General features: G+C 37.0%; 2 protein-coding genes across 8 annotated transcripts; both read right to left on the bottom strand.

Annotated features, from left to right (window-relative positions):
* Nucleotides 1-1,531: 1,531 nt before the first annotated feature.
* On the bottom strand, nt 1,532-7,944 carry LOC117636342. Of its 3 annotated transcripts, none has more exons than XM_034370811.1 (3): nt 7,530-7,944; nt 7,008-7,069; nt 1,532-4,986 (listed from the first exon to the last, which is right to left on the bottom strand). In XM_034370811.1, the coding sequence occupies exon 3, from the start codon at nt 4,874-4,876 to the stop codon at nt 1,889-1,891; it is 2,988 nt and encodes a 995-aa protein (XP_034226702.1). In that variant the 5' UTR covers nt 4,877-4,986; nt 7,008-7,069; nt 7,530-7,944; the 3' UTR covers nt 1,532-1,888. The 3 variants fall into 3 exon arrangements, with proteins under 3 accessions (XP_034226702.1, XP_034226710.1, XP_034226717.1); XM_034370819.1 differs by lacking the exon at nt 7,530-7,944 and adding an exon at nt 7,150-7,245; XM_034370826.1 differs by lacking the exon at nt 7,008-7,069.
* A 1,869-nt stretch (nt 7,945-9,813) lies between these two features.
* LOC117615652 (kinesin-like protein KIN-6) lies at nt 9,814-17,196 on the bottom strand. 5 transcript variants are annotated; one of them, XM_034344768.1, is made up of 21 exons: nt 16,652-17,196; nt 16,265-16,464; nt 16,056-16,179; nt 15,880-15,974; nt 15,570-15,705; nt 15,411-15,476; nt 15,151-15,213; nt 14,734-14,784; nt 14,511-14,593; nt 14,304-14,418; nt 13,541-13,607; nt 13,273-13,427; nt 12,936-13,130; nt 12,522-12,596; nt 12,319-12,418; nt 11,599-11,696; nt 11,232-11,344; nt 11,011-11,089; nt 10,542-10,810; nt 10,374-10,452; nt 9,814-10,297 (listed from the first exon to the last, which is right to left on the bottom strand). In XM_034344768.1, exons 1-21 carry the CDS (start codon nt 17,135-17,137, stop codon nt 10,205-10,207), a joined length of 2,742 nt encoding a protein of 913 aa, XP_034200659.1. In that variant the 5' UTR covers nt 17,138-17,196; the 3' UTR covers nt 9,814-10,204. The 5 variants fall into 5 exon arrangements, with proteins under 5 accessions (XP_034200659.1, XP_034200660.1, XP_034200661.1 ...); XM_034344769.1 differs by having other exon boundaries at nt 11,599-11,687; XM_034344770.1 differs by having other exon boundaries at nt 13,273-13,418.
* Nucleotides 17,197-20,167: the final 2,971 nt, after the last annotated feature.

Here is a 20,167-nt window from a genome sequence, read left to right as displayed (position 1 = left end):
ACAGAAATTGAGGTCCCCAACCCGGCCGGACTAATATAAGAATTCTATAGTGAGGGCCTTATATTGGCTCTTAGGTGATGTCTTTTTTTTTAACTGTTGATTAGTTTGATCTAACGATTAACAAGAAAAGTAAATTTAGGTTTTAGCCATAAAAAAACTTTCACTTTTGGAAAAAAACCAAAGCTTTTTCAAAAAAGACAAAAAAACTCTCAACTTTCAAACAAAAGACATGCAAATGTAAAGGATTCATTAAGAAATTCAAAAATAAATAAGGGCAATTTTGTCCATTTTGGCTTCTTTTAAAAAATTTCTCTCCTTGGGACTTTTCCAAAGTCTCTCTAAGAGAAATAACCTCACCTGAGGGCTATATATAAATCCCTCATTACAGAATGACTCCAGACTAATATATGCGGAAATCAGATATTTGGCCTATATCTAATCTGTGGAACTGGATAGTGGGCCAAAAACATGGCTAACTGCCTTCAGCCCACTGAAATTGGGCTGACGAGGCATAGGGCTGGAAGGACTCTATCAAGAGTAAATATAAATTTAGAGTGCTGCTAAACGAACCTTAAAATTAACTGAGAGCACCCTAATATTTAAATCAAAATGTAAAATAAACTAAATACAGCCTATTTAACTACCAAAAATACCCCTGATACATCCTAATACTCTCTCTGTCCACAAAAAATAAAAAAACATTCATCTCCCCATAATCCCTTTTTCTCCATACTTTGATTCTCAAAGTTTTTAACCCTATAATCTGGACAAATTGTTCTTTTTGATATATCCAAAATCTAACTAATGATACAAAAACATTCAACTGAATTCTTTGATATTGATCCTAAATCAAATAATGAGTAATACTCAGGAAGTGAATCACTCTTATTAAAATACTCAATTTTGCAGCTTCGGGGTTTTAAATTTTTTTTTTCCAAAAAACACAGTATTTTTATGCCGTCTGTTTTCATTGCCTTACTTGCTGATATAAGTCCCAATATGATTTGTGTGGCAACTTTTGTGGAGGGAAATTGGAGAAAACAAGTTTTTACGAAGGACTTCAAATATTATAGGAAATTTCTTGAATTGAAAGATGAGAAAAATGAAAAAAATTACACGCTTGAAGAAGAAGAGTGATTGAAAGGAGAATAGGTTCTACTGGGCTTGGTTTTACGAGTTCGGCTGTCCAAATGCTAAGATAGAGAAGAAGATAAGTGTAGGGAAAAAAATATGTGGTGTCAATATTTTAGATGGTTTTTAAATGATGTGGCATGTTTAAAAGAAAAATCAAGTAAATCAAGAAAAAACAAGCAGAGAATCAGCGTTAGTAGAGTGTACTTATTAAAATTACATTTGTTTCACAAATTAATATATCCTTTTTAATTATTTTATATTAAAATAAATTAGTAATTTAATAAATAATTTAATAATAAGATGTACTATGTTAATTTTAAAGTTCGTTTAACAACATTCTAAATTTAATCCTTACTTTTTTATGTTTCCGGTAAACTCACTTATTAAGAGACCCTCCTCGTAATCAACACTTAAATAATGTAGGAATTTGTTCCTATAATTTCTGTGATATACATGGAAGAAAAATTACAGCTACACGTACCAAAGTCTCCTCCTATGTTGCAAATGGCCTTCTATGAAACACAGAAAGAAAAAGAAAAGGTAAAAAAAAAAAAAACCAATAAATAAAACAAGACCCTAATTCTTCCTTCTGCAATTAATCACATAAATCATGTTACCTTGATAATTTCCTCCAACTTTATTCAGTTCAACTAAAGCGAATGAGCTCACCCACTTCTGGATCGCATGTATCAAACTACTTAGTTGGATTTATGAAACTGATCCAAAGAGACGACCGCCCGCAGTTAAAAATTTCTCATCTCCATGGTGGTTGCTGTTGCTGATGTCTGTAGCTAAACGGGAATGATTCCCAGCCACTATCTGGTTCCTTCCTTTTCCCACCAACGGTGGAACTTGAAGGAGGGGGTTGTGAGTTGTTCCTCAAATGATCCTCCATAGACCTGCCGCCCTGACCATGAATGAAAAGGTGCCTCAGGCCCGAGTCCCTATTGCCTCCCTCAACCATAAAGCCAGAATTCAGATCAAAGCTAGGAGGACGTGAGGGCCCAGCACCATTTAGACCTGGTTGTGCCGTCGCACTCAAGTTCATAATGAACGGTGACTGGGAAAATGGAGGCGGAACAACTGACGGAGACGCCATTATTTGAGGCACAACAGGAGCTCCTCTAGAATCCACCATGTAGGGGATTGTGCCACCAGGTCCATACATGGCTGAGGAGAACGACATGGTAGGCCCTGTTGCCAGTCCATTGTACCCAAAAACAGGAGAGTGAGTGTATGAGACCGTTGAACCCATGTCCAAAAGATTCCCCGTTCTTGCCATGCTAACATCTGCTGCAGTCTCAATAGCCTTGCCATTTGCCAGGGAGAGAGTTTGAGGAGCATCAGTTCTGTTTATCTCCACTCGAGTACCCATGATAGAAATAACTGAAGCATCCGGTTTAGGCCATCCATATGCATTTGCAGTTTGAGAAGACTTACCTGGTCCTTGATCTGTTGAATCATTATGAAAATATGGCCTGTCATTCAAATCAAAATTCCTCATAGAAGGCTGCATTGATGATGACGATGAAGCAGGAGATGGGCTGCGACGGCCATTCCGATTGTTTAAGAACTGTCCTTCCACCCTTAAATCCGATGGTAAGGCATCACCATCATCATCAATACGATTTAGATCCAAATTGGGCCTCCCTGATCTATTTTGACTCACTTCAACTGAAGATTCCCCAGAAGGAAGGCCAGATGACACTGGAATTTGCTTTCCTAAATCATCTCCACCCTCAGCCACATTCAGATCAATGTCAAGGCAATCCAGTCTCTGCTTTGAGCCATCACTGGTGGCCCCTGTAGAAAGATTCTTGTCACCATCTGAAAATCTGCGAGGAGATGCTCGGCGAAAAGCACTAGTAGCAGCAGATCCTTTCCACCCAATAGCCCCCTCAAACTGCAAAGGGGCTACAGGTAAACCAGCAGCTGCTACTGGCCTTGAAACAGGAATTGGAGTAGAGACAGGATTTACCGGGCGATCCATTTCATCAGAGCACACTTCTTGATTTAGATCAAAAAAATTACAAAGGATTTTTTCTGGGATAAGTTCGGGTTCTTGAGCTGCTTCAGTCACCTGAGAGGACTCCATGTCATTAGTGCATTGTTCTGGAATAGTGCCCACATTTTCTGAATTGACTATGTGGCCCTCCCTCTCAGGATTTACCTCTGCCGAATGACTTTGCTCAGTTGCCGCCTCCTTTGGTGAAACATGAGTGGGTAAGTCCTGTTCTCCATTTATAGAGTCTGGGCTATCAGCTCGTCTGAGTCCACCTTCTGAGATTTTCTCTGAAGATGAACTGCAGTATGGTTCTCTATAATCCACTACTTCTCTTTCTACTTCTTGGGCTACTTGTCGAGCAACTTCTAGAGCATCAACCATCCCATACTCATGATCAATATCGTCAGCAGTTGTCAATTCCTCACTTTCATCGCTGACATGCTCCATATCTTCATCAACAGCTCCCAGGTCAGCCATCCTGGAAGAAGTCTCTAAATCTTCTAGTTTTCCTGACATGCTAACATTACCGGACAAGTCATGTGGAGTGTTTGAACAGCATTCACCATCTTGAACTGTAGTATTGCAATGATTTACTGCTCTTGCATCATCCATCACACCCTTTGGATCAGATGCAGCTGTCCCTTCATTAGCAAGAGCAGTCAATTTTTGACAAGAATCGTCCTGGTTGGCATTAACACTTTTTTGCAACGCAGAATCAGTAGCAAAGACCTGGGAATTTGAACCATCAGCACCTGAAGAAACAACCCCTGGTTCCACCAGACCAGGCCCCGAAGAGATGTCTGTCACACCCAACTTCTGTGGAGAACTGTTGACTTTCTCATCCTGATTTTCATTTTTGGACAACTCATTTGATTTTGGAGTGTCGGAATGTCCATCAACATTGCTCAGCTTTGCTACTGGAAAACTAGAAGTTCCAATTGAAGTAGTTCCTCCCACAGAACATATAGAGGATTCATCTTTTATAGGACTTTCTTGAATAGGGTCCACGACAATAGCAGAGGCCAAAGGATCTGGAGATCTATCTTTGATGTCTGCGTTGTCTAAAAGTTTGTGGGTTGGGGACTGTTTGTTACTCAGTACAGCATCAGCACTTTCTAGTTGAAGATCGCCTGAAGTCCTTAATGGGGACAATTCATCTCGAGCAGGTCCTGATGTGTGATTTTCTCTGTTAGTACCTACTTCTGAAGTACTTTTTACAGCAGATGCCTTAGAATCTTCTTCCAAAATCTTAGAACTCCCATCATCACAGAGAACCTCAGCATTCTCAACATCCTGCTTCCAGCTATCAAACAGCAGTCTCGCTCGATCCTGAACCATTGTGCTTTTGTGGCCAAGAAGACTCTTCACGGTACTCCAGATCCCTGAAGATATTGACTGCTTATTGTCTATATGCAGCTTTTCAAGTGCCCGTAACAGAGCAGTTATTGACTCTTCTACAAAGCTCTCATTTGTATCATTACCTAAGTTTTGAGCATCTTTAAGCCATCTATCAACAAACCAGAGTCCATCTAATTGAATAAAAAGATCAAGACAATCTTTATTCTCCGTGGCGGCAATTGTGCTAGCAACAGCAGCCCACTGCCGGGTTGCATCACCCACATTATTCGCAATAGAATCTTTCTCACTCTGCATTACATTGACCAGCTCCTCAACTCGAGACGGGGCTGTGAGCCCATCTTTCATCTCAGTTAAAGTAAAGAAATCTTCGAGTGTCATGGTGCTTTACATAACATGCTTACAATTGAAGAAGTCCATGTAGAACACCAAAACTTTAATTTCCATTAAGAACTGCAGTAGGCTTTGATGACAATATTTGTGAAATAGCACTGCAGAAGTAACAAGACAAGTATTATGACCATCAAACATATGACATATAAAATCGATATTACCTTAATCACAAACAAGATCAAACTAGTATTGACACGTAAAGCATAAGCTTCAAGAATGCAATACGATACCTCTAATAAAGGAATATAAAATTATGAAGAAGCAAGTTAAATCCACTTATAATTTAGGAGCAGTACTTATAAACAAAATCATTTACACAAACTAATACCGATTTACTGATACGTACTGCAACAAAAAATATGAGATGATTGCCCTCTAATGGTCAGCAACACAGAATTAAACATTCTTAGAATATCAGGCAGTCAGTGCACGATGGCATGGTAGTATTTGATGATATTTACACCAATTTATAAAGTCCCATTGCCTATAAATGCAACAAAATAGTAGAACTTCATGGCATGTTAAGGTCATTCAAACCATTTCTTTTCTTATTAAACGTAAATCAAACATAACTAATCATTCTATAATTCTTGTATCCTTGTTAGGTGAAGAAAGAGAACATGATTATTTGAACTAAACTACAAATTCAAGTACATACACACATACATCTCATTGTGTAAGTATAAGAATTGAGACCAATTACAAAATCTAACAAGTGAACTACATATACTTGCCAGAGAGGTGAAGAGTAAATGTATAAAAGGCATTAGATAAATGTTAACTAAATAAACTAATACACAATCATTGGGTCAATATAACAGAAAAATTATGTGAACATTTTTACCTAAAGAAGGATAATATGACCCAGATGAGATTTTGTAAAGTAGAATATATATAAATTTGCTAAATTGGAAAGACAGCATGCCCGCAAATCCAATTAGTTAAGTACATTTAACACTCAAGAATTCAATGACCTCAAATAATTCAAAATTAAACGATTCTTTCCAATAAAAGATTTCGAAATAAAACATTGAAAAAGTATGAATATGAACTATATTTAAGTAAGCCCCAAATTATGCGTTGCCACCATTGCTTATTTACAACAACGCAGGGATAAGATGACAACCATTGGGGAGAGAGAGAGAGAGAGAGAGAGAGAGAGAGAGAGAGAGAGAGAGAGAGAGAGAGAGAGGGGTGTGCACCCCATTATGAGAAGAAGAAGAAAAACACAAATCAAATTTCAACTTTAATGATCCCTCACAAGATAATTTGTGTTTTATACTAGCAGTTCTTGTTTACGGGACATATTTTATCCCCCAGTCTCAGAATAACTACTTCTCTCTGAACAGAACTCTACTCCCAAAATCTAGTAGAACTGCCCGACCAATATACCCATATTGATGTTACACCCGACACATTTCTACTGCCTGTTGAATCTGGTTATACCAGAATTCAGATACAAGATTCACTTTTTTACATCCAGCATATACGAATCCTTAATCAGATACTAATCTGTCATTAGCCAACTTATTGAAAATAATATTAGTAAAAAAAAAAAAACTTATTGCTAGACTAGTACATTCCACCAGTCCGCACAAGTGCATAGCAGCCAGACAATGCATTAATCAATGAGAAGGTTTTCAAAGAGCTTTAAAAACATATAAAAGCAATTAGCACAAATGTTCAACGAAACTCATAAGAAATGACTTAAACTTCTGCTGCTAGGGAAGGAAGCGTGTCATAAAGAAGAGAAAATAGGCTATCTCACATGCACAACGTCTAGTGTTCTTAGAACTAAACCACAGAGAGTCATCCAATAAAAATAACTACAATTCATATGAATATTCAAAGTATGATGTTGTATACAAGCATACAACAGGAGAAAATGAAACTATGATGTCCAATAAATCATGAAATGAAAGTTGTACTGAAGGGAGAATTTTGCTTCACCACCAAATTTAGAATACATAAATATATAAATATGCTGATAATTAATAAATGACCATTTAAGAACGCCTATGATAAAAGCATCTCTTACATATCATGCAGAGACAAAGGTTTAACATAACATATTCCAAATCTCTTGTTTAACACGAGAGAGAGAGAGAGTGATCTATACCTGCCGCCTGGTATAGATAGAAACTTCTTGATGAGGATCGACAAATAAAAAGTACTCTAATCCTGAAACAACCGAACAAGCAATAAATTGAAAGCGCAAGTAGAAACTACAGGCATATAACATTAGTAGGGAAAACAATTACCCACACTCAGTAACCAGACAGTGAACCCTAGACTCAACCGCTATGCATAGAGTTCCTTTGATTTATTCAGAAGGAAGTTATAAAAACCAAACAAAACAAACAGCTGCGATTGCCATGTATAGAGAGTACCAAACCCTAGTATCCAAAATAGCGAAGTAAAAGCAAGAGAAACAAAATCCCACGCTTTCAGGGTTCGGCCGAACGAGAAGTGGTGTGAAATACGAGGATATGGAAAATTATAATCAGGATTATGAGAATTAATGCTGTGAGATATGTGCTTAATTAAGGCTAATTCCAAATTGAAATCGAATTAACCACACAACATCATAATGCGAAATATAAATATCAAAAATTACAATCAGAAGTGTCTTCTACTTTACCTTCATGAACGAATTCGAAAACCCTAGCTTTGACACAGTTCCAATAGAGAAGCTCCCCCCACTCTGTAACTCTCCTCTCTCTTTTCCCTGTGTGTGTTTGGGGCTTTCTCTCTCTAGCTCCTAGGGTTTCTATTCCTCCCTATCTTTCTTGGCAAAAACCCTCGGTTTGTTCTCTGTGAAGAAGCTCTTTTCGAACCAGAGAGAGAGAAAGATAGTCCAACGTTTCGTCCTCTTAGTTTTTTCTTTTTCTTTTTTCAGAAATTCTGAATTGTAAAATTTGATTTATTTTGTAATTTGTGGTGCTTTTAATTGGAACTGGGAAACTGCACGTGCAGCTCGTGCGCGGGGCGTGACATGGATTTGGATGGACCGGCGAGTCAGCTGGTCCGATGAACCGGTAACGTTGTTGTTTGTTCGTATAGGGAATAGGGAATATAAAATAGGCAGATAGATGGGTTGGGTGCACCGAAGAAGGAGAAGACCAAAACTGTCAATTCCAGCAAGCCCTTTTGTGGGGCTTCTCATGTAATGTAATTATGTAATGACTTCCGAAGAAAAGGAGTGGGGTGGACGTGGTCTAAACTGAAAACGAGACGGGGTTATCCTTGTCATTTTCATGGGGTCCGGTCGGTCCCCCCTCCGGGTCACGTGTGGTGCACACATGTGACTTTTGTGAAATGGTGGTTTTCCATTTTCAATGCTTAGAAAAATTTCATGCATCCTTCCAAAGTTATTGTCAAACAAGTCTCCCTCATCTTTATTTATTTTTCCCAATTGTTTTTTTTAATATTTAAATTCAGTTAAAATGTTCATTGAGATTAGGGAGTCGGAAGTTTTCTGTTTTGGTGTGAAAATCGCTGAGGAGTCATAATAAAACGCAGTTGCCTTTGGTTGATGGTAATTTATAAATTACAGTTGCTAAGTATGAAATGGACTTACTAGTTTATGTACAATGAATCTTCACCACCGAACATGTTTATTCTCATGCTAAACCAACAAAATTGGGACTGGTTGATTGCTTGCTTGACATATCCCAAGGTGGGAGAGCTCTTTCCAGTTATCGAGCGGTAAAGATAAATGTTTCTGTTTTTATTATTATTTAATTTGCCCTTCTTTAATTAAACCCTAGACAAGTAGACATAGACAACTTGCCTGCATATATTTATTTGATAGTGAATAAACCAGGTCTCTCGCCAAAATGGCATAAATTGCCTCTTCAAAAAATCACAATCAGTTTACCCAACCCAATGGTTACCAAACTATCTTATAATACCTCTTAATTATTTATTGGACTAGTAATACGCATCTTATCCTTGAGAATAAAGAAGCTCAATGTATTATTTTAGGCCCAAAAAAACAGCAACAAATAATAAAACAAAATTTAACAACTCTTGCTACAAACCAAATAATGATGTTTACATAGATTGAACAAATATTTTGTTCTTTAATTGAAGTTAATTTGAAAATATTCATACTTTTAACTTATCCACATTGCAATAAAAATAAAAATAAAAATCAAAGAGAAAAATCAAATTCATTCTATTGTTAAGATTATGATTGCATGAGCCCATCGCAAAACCCTAAATTATCTTTTTTTAGGAAGAATATGATTGAAGTGCCAAATTTGTTATCTATCTTTGCCATTTGCTGGCAAAACAACATGTTGTCCGCCTGCCAGGGATAAATAATTAAAGAGAGAATCTAATAATAGATTTCCTGTGAGTGATGGTATATGCTTAGGTAAAAATCATGGCATCACATATTTAAGGAGATGGTCAAGCATATTTAAAATATCGCCCACAGAAAAGACGCGGTAAACCACTGGGGAGAGCCTGAACCCTAAAGAAGAAAAATGAACTCACATCACATTCAAACTTGCACACCATGGTTTTTTAGCAGTCCAATTGACACATGTAAAAAAACATGACTATAACACAATCAAGTCAACGCAGGGGTTTTTATATACATATTTTTTGTATTTTAAATATTTTAAATTTTGTTTTAGGTAGAGGAAGGAGGGACGTAAATGGGTCGAAATTGAAGTGGGGAATGGGGATGACGTCGATGGACGACAGACCAACCCTGCAGCCCATACAGAGATAGACAACAGGTGACTGGCGCACTCAATTTGTAACATTATTTTGTGAAAAGTTAAATGGGCTTGAGAAGATTACGAATATAGGCATCAGATATTTTTATCAGCTTATTCATGACAATACCTCAGAAGGATGGATGATTTAGCGGAAAAGTAAGTATAATAATAACTTAACCAGGACTAAAAAAGTTTAAAGTCAAAATTTCCATTCATTAGTCATAAACCTTGAAAATTTATGGCATGATTAGCATTTCAATTTCAGTTGATCAATGGTTTTCAAAGGCTAGAAGATGCTGACCTCGCATAACATACAAGTGGGCCCATCGATCAAAAGACACTTTCAATGGGATCAGCGGGTAAAAAAGGGTTGTAAGTTGCAACTTGCAGGAATGGCATTGACAGGTTTTTGTGATAAGTTTTGTACATTCTTCTCGCGGGAACCTTCACATATGTATGACGATGGGTGTGTGTTGGCCCAAAACACCAAAAAAGGCCCATCCCAGGTGGCAACGCCAAGTGTGGAGCTCGTATATTATACATAATTATGTGTATGTATACACTACTACTGCTAGTACTAATACTAGATACGAAGATCGCTCTTGAGCAAACGCAAAAGAGAGATGCTACCCTGCGTTATTTTTCTTTCTTCAACACCTGATTTCTTCTTCCCACCCTGCAAAGCAAATTTGTTTAAAGCAATCTTAAAGAATTAACCCCAGAGAGAGAGAGAGAGAGAGAGAGAGTTTTACCTTTGGCTTCTCATCGTCATCCTCAATGTCCAAAGTACTGAAATGCCTTAGTAATAAGGATGATGCGGGCAAAAGTCTCCTGGTCATCACAACACAAAAAGGATTCAGAATAATTCATTTCATTAGCAAATAACACCAGAAAAAATGCGTGGCAGTTGATGAAAGCACCTTTTTGGTTTTTCTGCTTTTGTAGCAGTTGTTGTAACCCTCGGTTCACTGTCAGGAATACCAATCAATTCGCACTCTTTTGATTTCTCTGATTTTGTAACCCTTGGTTCACTGTCAGGAATATCAATCACTTCGCACCCTTTTGGTTTCTCTGCTGTTGTAGCACGTGTTGTAACCCTTCGTTCACTGTCAGGAATATCAATCATTTCGCACCCCTTACTTGACACAAGATCTTCTTGCGGCGACGTAGTAGTAAAATTCAATAACTCCTAGAAGAAACAGGAAAAATGATCGAGAGAGAGATAGAGAACTATTTGTTACATTCGAGCTTTCTATACAACAACGGAATAAATTAGCAAGTTGTTTCGGAATCTCACACCGCATTCTAGTGAACTCAGATCAATTTCCAAGTGCAAGTTATCTAAAAAGATATATATTTTTTGTAAAAAGAGAATGCTAAGAACTTTACCCGTGGTTTCTCAATCTCATTTTCAACATCCAAAGCCCTGCAATCCCTTTGTGATGGAGACGAACCAGGCGAAACTCTCCTGATTAGAACAACAAATACAGGCAAGAATTCAGGGAAAATAGACGCTTGATATGCAATCCTCTCAAGGAAATCAATCTTCAGCATATGATACCAGGCAAGCAGGCAACCACAAATCTAAAATGATATGATACTCTACTAACCTTTCCGATTCCCCCGACTGCAAAGCTTGGCAACAGGTATCAAGTCTACACTCACCATCTAGCAGGTCAACAGCATTGCACTGACCGGTCAATACAACATCTTCCGTGGATTCCTAGTTAATAGGAGAAAGAACCACATGCAAGTTGTCACACTAATTAAAGAAGAGTCATATGCAAAGAAGAGATAAAAGAATCAATAGACTGTAGCCATATACTGATGGCTGGAAAGGACTCTGAAAAACAACAAGATGAATTCTATAAAACGGGAAAAGACGATTGGTTGGAAGTAGCAACAACACATTGCTAAGAACAAGCTTGAAAAAGTGCGATTTCAACTCGACAGATGAAATAGTTCAAGGACTCTAACCTCATCCTCCCCACTGAGCATGTGGTCCAGCTCAACAGATGAACAGCTATCCTTTCTATGCAGTGACTGGGAAGAGTTCACCATAAAACCTGGAAGCCCTAAACTTGTAAACAAAAGCTAGAAATCATGTAAAATAATACCTAGTAGGTAAAAGTGTATCACATTGACCAAAAATCAAGATTGTGAGAGATTCATGTGTTTTGTCGTCAAAGTCCACAAACTACCACTAAACAAGACCCTTAAGAACATTTCAATGTAAAAGGCACGAATGACAGTGATTATTAACAATCAGATCATGCCAGAAAGTACATCATTACATCCCAAAAAAACCAATGGATTTTGATATTCGCGATCGCCTAGGGAGCTACACAAAATATAATGACTTTTTGTGCAGAATATTTAAATAAAGCGGGCCAAGTGCTAGCTGGCCCAAAGGCTTCAACTCAAATGCCCATGAAAAGAAAAGAAAAAAACTAAAAGCCATATAGTGTTTAATTTCTAACCAACCACTAAATCATTTCCAGTCCAAAGTGACAAATAGAACCCCAGAACAATCTCCAATTTGATCAATTCAACATGATGTATATTCCTGTATCTCTAAGAACAGCAGCATCTGAGAAATGTAGGTACCCAAATGTCCAGATTATATCCCAATCATAGAACAAGCTACAGTTACAACATGAAATGCAAAGGTAAAATCTTAAACCCTTCAAATCTAACCTGCTCCATTTGCACTCGAATAACTATCCCCCATTCTGACACATTTGGACTCACACAAATCCTCAGCACTATTTCCACTGCCAGAAAGGCTCTCACATGTCTGCTTTATATACCAGGTAACAGCTATGTTAAATTCCAATTCATCTAAAACATAAATTACTGTAGATTTTAAGAACAAAATCTTCTTTCCTGATAACTCGTACCTGATGATCCAGCTCATTTGGGTTTTCAAGTTCAAGACATGAAGCACCGACCTCACAAACATCCAAACTTTTCACCTAATATATGAGGAAAGGTATACCACTCAGTCCAAAGGCAATTTATTTTGCTTGAAATGAAGGTCCACAGGTTTTCAACATTTCATCTTAAAAAGGTAAACAATGAACTTAACATGCTTTTCACAATGAAATAAATGTTGGAAAATGCCCAAGGCCAAACATTGTATCAGGAAGGGAAAAAAGGAGTTGTGGGCTTAATATCTGCACTTGAGAGATAAAATTTTGATCCTTTGTTGGAGTGTATTCCCTTAAGTAGGCAGTCTGAATAGAACAGAAGTTTTAAAAGTACACAAACTCTAAGAGGAAATTGACAGTTAGGCAAGAAAAAATATGTCAAACCTCATCAACATTGATTTGCAGTGGTACTCTCTCGTGAAAATTCATATCCAATTCAACTACGCTGACCTCAACTGATTTTCTGTGGGAACATGCACAGGAGGACTTGATATCATTGAGCTCCTTTTTAAGCTCAATATATCTTGTACTTTCCGCCACAAGGCTTTCTCTGAGATGCTGGATTTCGTTATCTGCCATCTGCTTATAAAGTATAACCAGAGTTGATGAGTAGATTTTTTTGGCCAAAATTGATGAGTAGATTGAGCTAGTTAATTAATTGCAGAAATATGTATCAAAAGAACAACAAATCACTTCCCGAAATCTTTAGACTCTGGATTACCTTGAGTTTTTCTTTATACTGCTTCAAAACATTCCATAAAGCTTTAGCAAAACTCTGCATTATCTGATGGTTTCTCTCTCCTTCTCCAGAGTCAGCACAACCTGATTTTGAAGGTGCACAACCACTCATGTCCAATTTGCAGATTCCTGGCTCCTCTTTAAAAAAAATATATGCGTGTCACATATTCTCAATAGAAAATAAGAAAATTAGATCAGGGATCCAAGCAGTTGGAATGAGAAAAGAAAAGAATAAAACCCATATAATTTACCACTGCTTTTGAGAGAACCTTCCTCACAAAGTCCATTTTCAGCTTCAATGCTTTTTCCTTCATCAATCTGAAATCAAACCAAAAGGAAAAATGTATACTTGGGCCAAAATACTTTATAAAATTACAGTAAGTAAGTTTCAGCTTAGTCAATAAAATGTACACAATACGAAATCCAGTAGGATAGATGACCAGGAAAAAAGCAAATCAATGTTAGTACCAAAAATTAACATCTTATTCAGGTTAGGCTTGTCTTTAAATACATTCAATTGTAATACAGACAATTGGGAACCATAATCGATGTCATAGTGGTTATTTCTTATTCAAACTATTAAGCTTAAGCATAGATGCAAAGAATATTTCATAAACAAAAAAACCAAATGTAATAATCAATTTACAAAACCAAATCTAAGCTGAAATAATTTGTTTTCAAAACCCAATGTAAAACATAAAATTAAGCTTCAACATGCGCATGCATAAATACATATACAGACCAGAAACCAAGTCAAAAAATAAAGTCTAACTCCCTTAAGGTATCATTTCAATCAAGAGGCATCTAGTGTTCTATTTACAATGATGCAGTCAAGCAAAGTTTCAAGAAAGCCATAGTTGCAGGGAAAAAATGAAAGTGAAATGATTTTACATTTACCCTTCAAAGAAGCATAATGTCAAAATAACATCTAAAGCCACCAATCAAATTGGGACACAAAGTAAATATTAAATGATATTAAGAAGTGAAAATATAATTTAACCAAAAAAGACATACCAAGCAGGCATCAGAACCAGTAACTTTCATTCTCTTGTGCCGCTCACTTCTAGACAAAGCTTGGACATGCCTTTTGTTGTATGTGATATTTGATGGTTCTTCAACATTATTGTACCTGAATACATAATACAAAAAACAGTAACAGCTGATACCCAAAAAAATATAAATAATGAGTTTCTTGTGGGTTTGGGGAGGGGGGGAATTTACTTGATTTCCATATAAGGCGAGGCTTGTCTTAGCACGTAAGATGTATCACGATAATCTTCTTCTCCTGATTTCACTGTTAATATCTGCAAATTTAACAATTAAAGCATGTGAGATAATTTGAAACACAGCAGAACTACAAAAAAATGAACACTTGTTTTCAATATTCCTACTCATCAAAAATTTATGAACAAACTTATTTAGCCAATTAAATAAGACAGCATACCAATGCCATCCTCTTCTTGCCTTCCAAATACTCTCGCAGGTACTTGGTCAACTGTCCAAAGATAAAAGTCACATTCATAACATTTGATCCTAAGCAACTGGACTCAAGTTATCAAAAGACCTCCAAAGATAGCAATATTTCAGTGCCAATTAGAATATCTGATCTAACTTAAACAAGATCCCATTCAAAATGCTTAAGAGAGAACTATGTACTTATAGTTGCCTCCAACAAAGCCTTTAAATAAGGTCCTTAACAAAAACTTGTTTTGGTCATTAGATCAGATATGGACAACTAAGATGCACAACGGCAAAATGCGTCTCAGTAGCCCATATCTGATCTGTTATGTGTATATGTATAAATAAGCTATAGCCAAGTAAAGGACTAGTGACAGAGTAAATCAGTAAAGGAAAATATTACCAAAGAGTTCTGGAAGTGCTTCTGCAAAGGCTTCTTAGGGTTCTTCTGATGCTCCAATAAAGACTAAAACCACAAAAAATGAAAGGGAAAACGACTATAGACACACACAGATTATACATAGAGAGCGCTAGGAAAACAATAAGTGCCTTATAAGTCATCAAAAATAAGAAGGCAATAATCATCCAAGCAAAATGGTAAACTGGTTATGATCAAGTGCACATGAAGAATGAGGTATAGAAAACAAACTTAAGGCCACATACTCTCAAGCACAAGCCAAAGACCATTGATGTGTTGTTGATGAAATTACTTTCAAGCAATCTTACTCCCTGAAAATTAAAAAAAGAAAAAGAAAACCTATAAATTTCAACATCAACCAAACAGCTAGTTCAGTGAGAATAATTCAGTCACATGAGTGAAACCTGATTCCCAGTTCTTTTTTCTCTTTCAGCTCCAGCAAGATCAACAATACTAAGGACACCATCATTTGCTTGATCATTACCCTCTCCATTAGACTTGTCAGCAACACCACGGATGTTAATAATACACTGCGACCGGCTAGAAGCATATAAAGAAAAAGTTGCCATAATACTTGTATGATTGTAAAGAATTAATTGTCGAATGTAAGAAACCATGTAGAAAAATAGCCAAAATATAGAATACTTAAAGTCATTAATAACATGGAAACTCCAGTTAATGTAAAGAATTTTATAAGCTGAAGCACTGCCACACCTTGATTGGCTATTTGCATTTGTCATACCAGTTGCACGCTTTAGCATTGCCTGAGCAATTATGGACTCCGCCTGTCTAGCATCAGAAATGGCTATCTGTGTACAAAAATAGAGTAGGTGCTAGTTATTTTTAATATCCAACCACATAATATATAAAAACTCAAAAGAGTACTCAACCTCTTGTAGGCCTTTTAGTGTTAATTGCTGCATGCATAAATCACCTCCATTAGGAGATAAATCAAATAATCTCTCTCCTTTCCCCCTTTCAGAGCTTATCTCAAAAATTGATATGAAAAATGATCTGTGAAAGAATGAAGATGTCATACAAAATAAATCGAGTAATAATTCATACTAGAATCTCCCATCGATTTGATACTGCCTAATACCTCATAGACTCAGAATTACTTCCTCGAGTCTGCCTGAAAATGTGTTGAAGAGCAAGGGGCACCATACCGGGCTGCCTGGGGCACCCAAAAACCGTATGAGTTTTTCCAGAGCCACTAGGCCCCAATGCAGCAAGCATCCCACTTTTGCCCCTCAGAAAATCATCCACCAATGGCCTCACCATCTTCTCATACACCTCCTCCTATCAACAAAAACACAAATTCGACAAAAAGAAACAAAAAAAAAAATTAGATAAATTGTGATAATAGAAAGAAGAAGAAAAACAACCGAAAATGAAATAGAACTTTCAATTGAGTTTTACAGCACTTTCTCTGTAACCAAACAAAACATAAAGGAGAACTGAAGTCTATAAAGGGAATAAAGAAAACCTGAGAGGAATCAGGGGAGAAGACGTGGGAAAAGCCGTCATAAACCTCCGTCTTTATGCGGTTACTCTCTTGCAACGCTAGCGGTGGTGATAGCGTCACAGACTGTGGATTATTGACCCTAACACAGACCTCCGCATCTTTGTTCTTCTTGCTCTGCAACGCTCGTCCAATCGCCGATTTCCTCTTTGCGGGGTTTTGGGGCCAAACGTTTTTGAATCTCGGCTTTGAATTCCGATCTCCCCCAACGCCACCGTGCAGAAGTGGCCGAATCCTCAGAAAAACTCTCAGGTTCTCTGACACAGGGTCTGCTTTAGCGATGTCCATGGAGAGAATCTCCTCGGTTGGAAAAGACCGTACTTTGGCCGCATCCGCGGAAGGCATTCCCGGAGCTGCCGTGGCTGGCGTTGGAGGAGGCCTAGCCCTCCGGTGTGGGTTACGCCGGATCGTCACCGTGTTTGGACACGGTGGTGGACTGTTGATCTCCATATTCGATGCGCCGGTGCTTGCTTCGTCTCTGCTGTGCGCCTATCTTCTGCTTTGCACTTTAGCGCTAAAATGGAGCGTGTTTAAATTGAACACAGCCCTTCAAAAAAGCAAAGCAAAATTACAATTTTCGATTTTCGATTTTTTATAATTTTATTTAATAATAAATTTGAATTTAGAATTAAAAATAAATAACTTCATCCATTTCCTATTCTTTTCAAATCCTATTTCCACAAATAACCATTGACCCATTTAGACTGTACAGACCAAAGTTACAGTCTTTTCTTTGCATTGCAGAACACCTCATTTAATGAATCATTTGTAACAAAACACTTTCCTGCGACAATAAGACATGAAAAGATAAACTATAATTGCTAGAGCAATAACATATGAAATCGAAGCCAAAAAAAAACTTGTTTCATCAATGGTAAAGCCACTAACAATTCAATTGTGAAATTATTATAGAACAATGCCAATATGGCAATTTCAGTCCTACAACCATACATGTCACACCTCCGGATCGGTTCCGTCGTATCACGATATTGTCCGCTTTGGGCCCCCCTCTCTGCCCTCACGGTTTTGTTTCTGGGAACTCACGAACAACTTCCCAGTAAGTCACCCATCCTGGGATTGCTCTAGCTCCCAACTCGCTTAACTTCGGAGTTCCTACGACTCCGAAGCCAATGAGCTCCCAAAAGGCCTCGTGCTAGATGGATGCTGGTGTGCACATATAAGGCACATCACCCCCTCTCCGTTGGTTGATGTGGGATCTTACAATACAAATTTGACATCACAAAGTCATTCAATATCAGGTGTAGTTCGCACAATTCTGTGCTCATTGGTTCACAAGAAACGACCAACTCTCTAATTACAATGTTGTATGGTATGATTAAAAATAACTTATTGTTTTGAATATTAACTTTATAAATAAAAAACATCAAACTCGTGGTTGTTGTTGCAACGGGTGAGTTAGCTAAAGTTATTACCTTAAAATCTAATGATATATATTTTTTTACTTCCATTTTCTATAGTATTTCTAGAAATAAAATTATATATTAAATTATATAAATCACGCTAGTTCATAATTTCATTGACTTATTTTTAATACGCTTTGTTTCTTTTTATACAAGCGATATTTGTAAAGGGATGAATCAAACCTAGGATCTCAAGTGCATGGATAAATGCTAATTTCAAATAAGGTTTAATACAAAACAAATACATATTAATGAAACCAAAAGGCACATATTATAAAATGAAAGTACTGATTCTAAACTCTAGTTTGTATTAGCTATTTGTGGCTAGTGATTTTTTTGACTGAATTATGAATGCATTCCTAGAATTTCTCAACCTCAAAAAAAGTCAAATATATAGGTTTGATTTTTTTAATACCCAAAATTCTCCCTATGCTACAACCCACCTTAGTCATTAAGGTAGTTCAGCCAAGGTAATGCATTCTAACTCTCTTTGAAGGTGAAATTTTGAGTTGCACGGCAGCCGCGCCCCTCCCCTATGAGGGTGGGTGGCTTCCCCATATTCTATCTTTCTCTCCTTATCTCCCTTTCTCCTTTCCTATTTTTCTTTCCCTCTCTTCTTCTCTCCCCAGATTTGTTTGGATTTTGGGTCATCTTGCCCAGATCTATCTGGATCTTGTCTTTTGTTTGTTTGTTTGTGTGTTTTCTGTTGTAGGTTCTTGGTAAATTTTGTTGTTCTTAGATGTGTCTTGCTGTCGTTAGGATGGTTGCGGTGTGATGTTTTCTTTGGTTTTCGTTGTGTTTTTTAAGTAAGTACTGCAATCCACCGTAAACATCATAATTTTGTTGTAGCTTTTGGTATGGGTGGGCACGGTACGGTATTGAGCTCATACCGCAACCGATATCGAAAATTAAAACCGGTATGGTACAATATGGGATTATCGTTTGCCAAAGTTGGTACCGTACCGTATTATGCCAAATCGATATCGGTACCATTTCGGTAGCTAAATGACACAACTAAAAAATGCAAGACAAAATGAATAAGACAATAAAAATAGGTACTAAATTTCATAATTCATTCATATGATATTCCCATGAGAATCCAAAGCTTCAGATTGAAGCTTGAAGACAAAACACAACTTTTTTAATCATAATGTTGGCTACCCATATTAAATTACAACATTTTCTTATGTGTGCAAGACATTAATTATGGGGGAAAAAAACCCAACTCAATTGCAGAAATGGGGAAAACAAAAATTAAGGAAATGAAATTTACATCAATTAAGCCATGAAAATGAACTTACAAAAGAAAATTACAATTCATAGACATTGATAAAAAAGAAGAAGTAAACAACACTACCCAAATCCCCGGTAGCCTCAAGAAATTCTTCTTTTTTATCTGTACAAATTTACAAAACGGGACTTTGGAAAATCTCCTTTCTTCCTTCACAGTTCATGACAACAACTATATGTTTCTATTTGAACATGTTTATATTTCGATATGGTACGGTATTGACTGGTACCAAATACTTGATACCGCTACCATACCGTACTCTATTGATATGGTACGGTACCGATTATCTTCTCATCCCAAATGAAACGATATGAAATCTAGGGGTGGTTGCGGTTTGGTAACTGCGAATTTTTCTCCGAACCGCGAACCGTAAATGGACCGACTATTTGAGTTAAGGTGATTTTTGAAACCTCAAAAATCGGTCGGTTATCGTGAATTAATGGTTTAAACCGATTTGAATATTTTAGGCCTAAATTAGACAATTTTAGATCTTTAAATATGGTCTTTTTGTGTCATAAAAATTCAATCTTCCACACTTTTAAGCCTAGGTTTGATGCTTCTTTTGAAGCTTTTTGAGTTCAAGCATACTTTAATAAAAAAATATAAATTCACAACCTCAACTTCTCAAGCATTCACAACCTGAAGAAAAATCCAATTCAAAGTTAAAAACAAAAAGGAGAACTCAAGTGCAGGTGGTGGTGAGTGGATTTTATTATAAGAAGAAGCCCTTCTTTATGAGTTGGAGTGAAGGTTGTGTTTAGGGTGTAT

This window comes from Prunus dulcis, chromosome 1 (assembly GCF_902201215.1).
Source record: "Prunus dulcis chromosome 1, ALMONDv2, whole genome shotgun sequence".
NCBI classification, from domain to species: domain Eukaryota; kingdom Viridiplantae; phylum Streptophyta; class Magnoliopsida; order Rosales; family Rosaceae; genus Prunus; species Prunus dulcis.
This window is presented reverse-complemented; position numbering and strand designations above follow the sequence as displayed.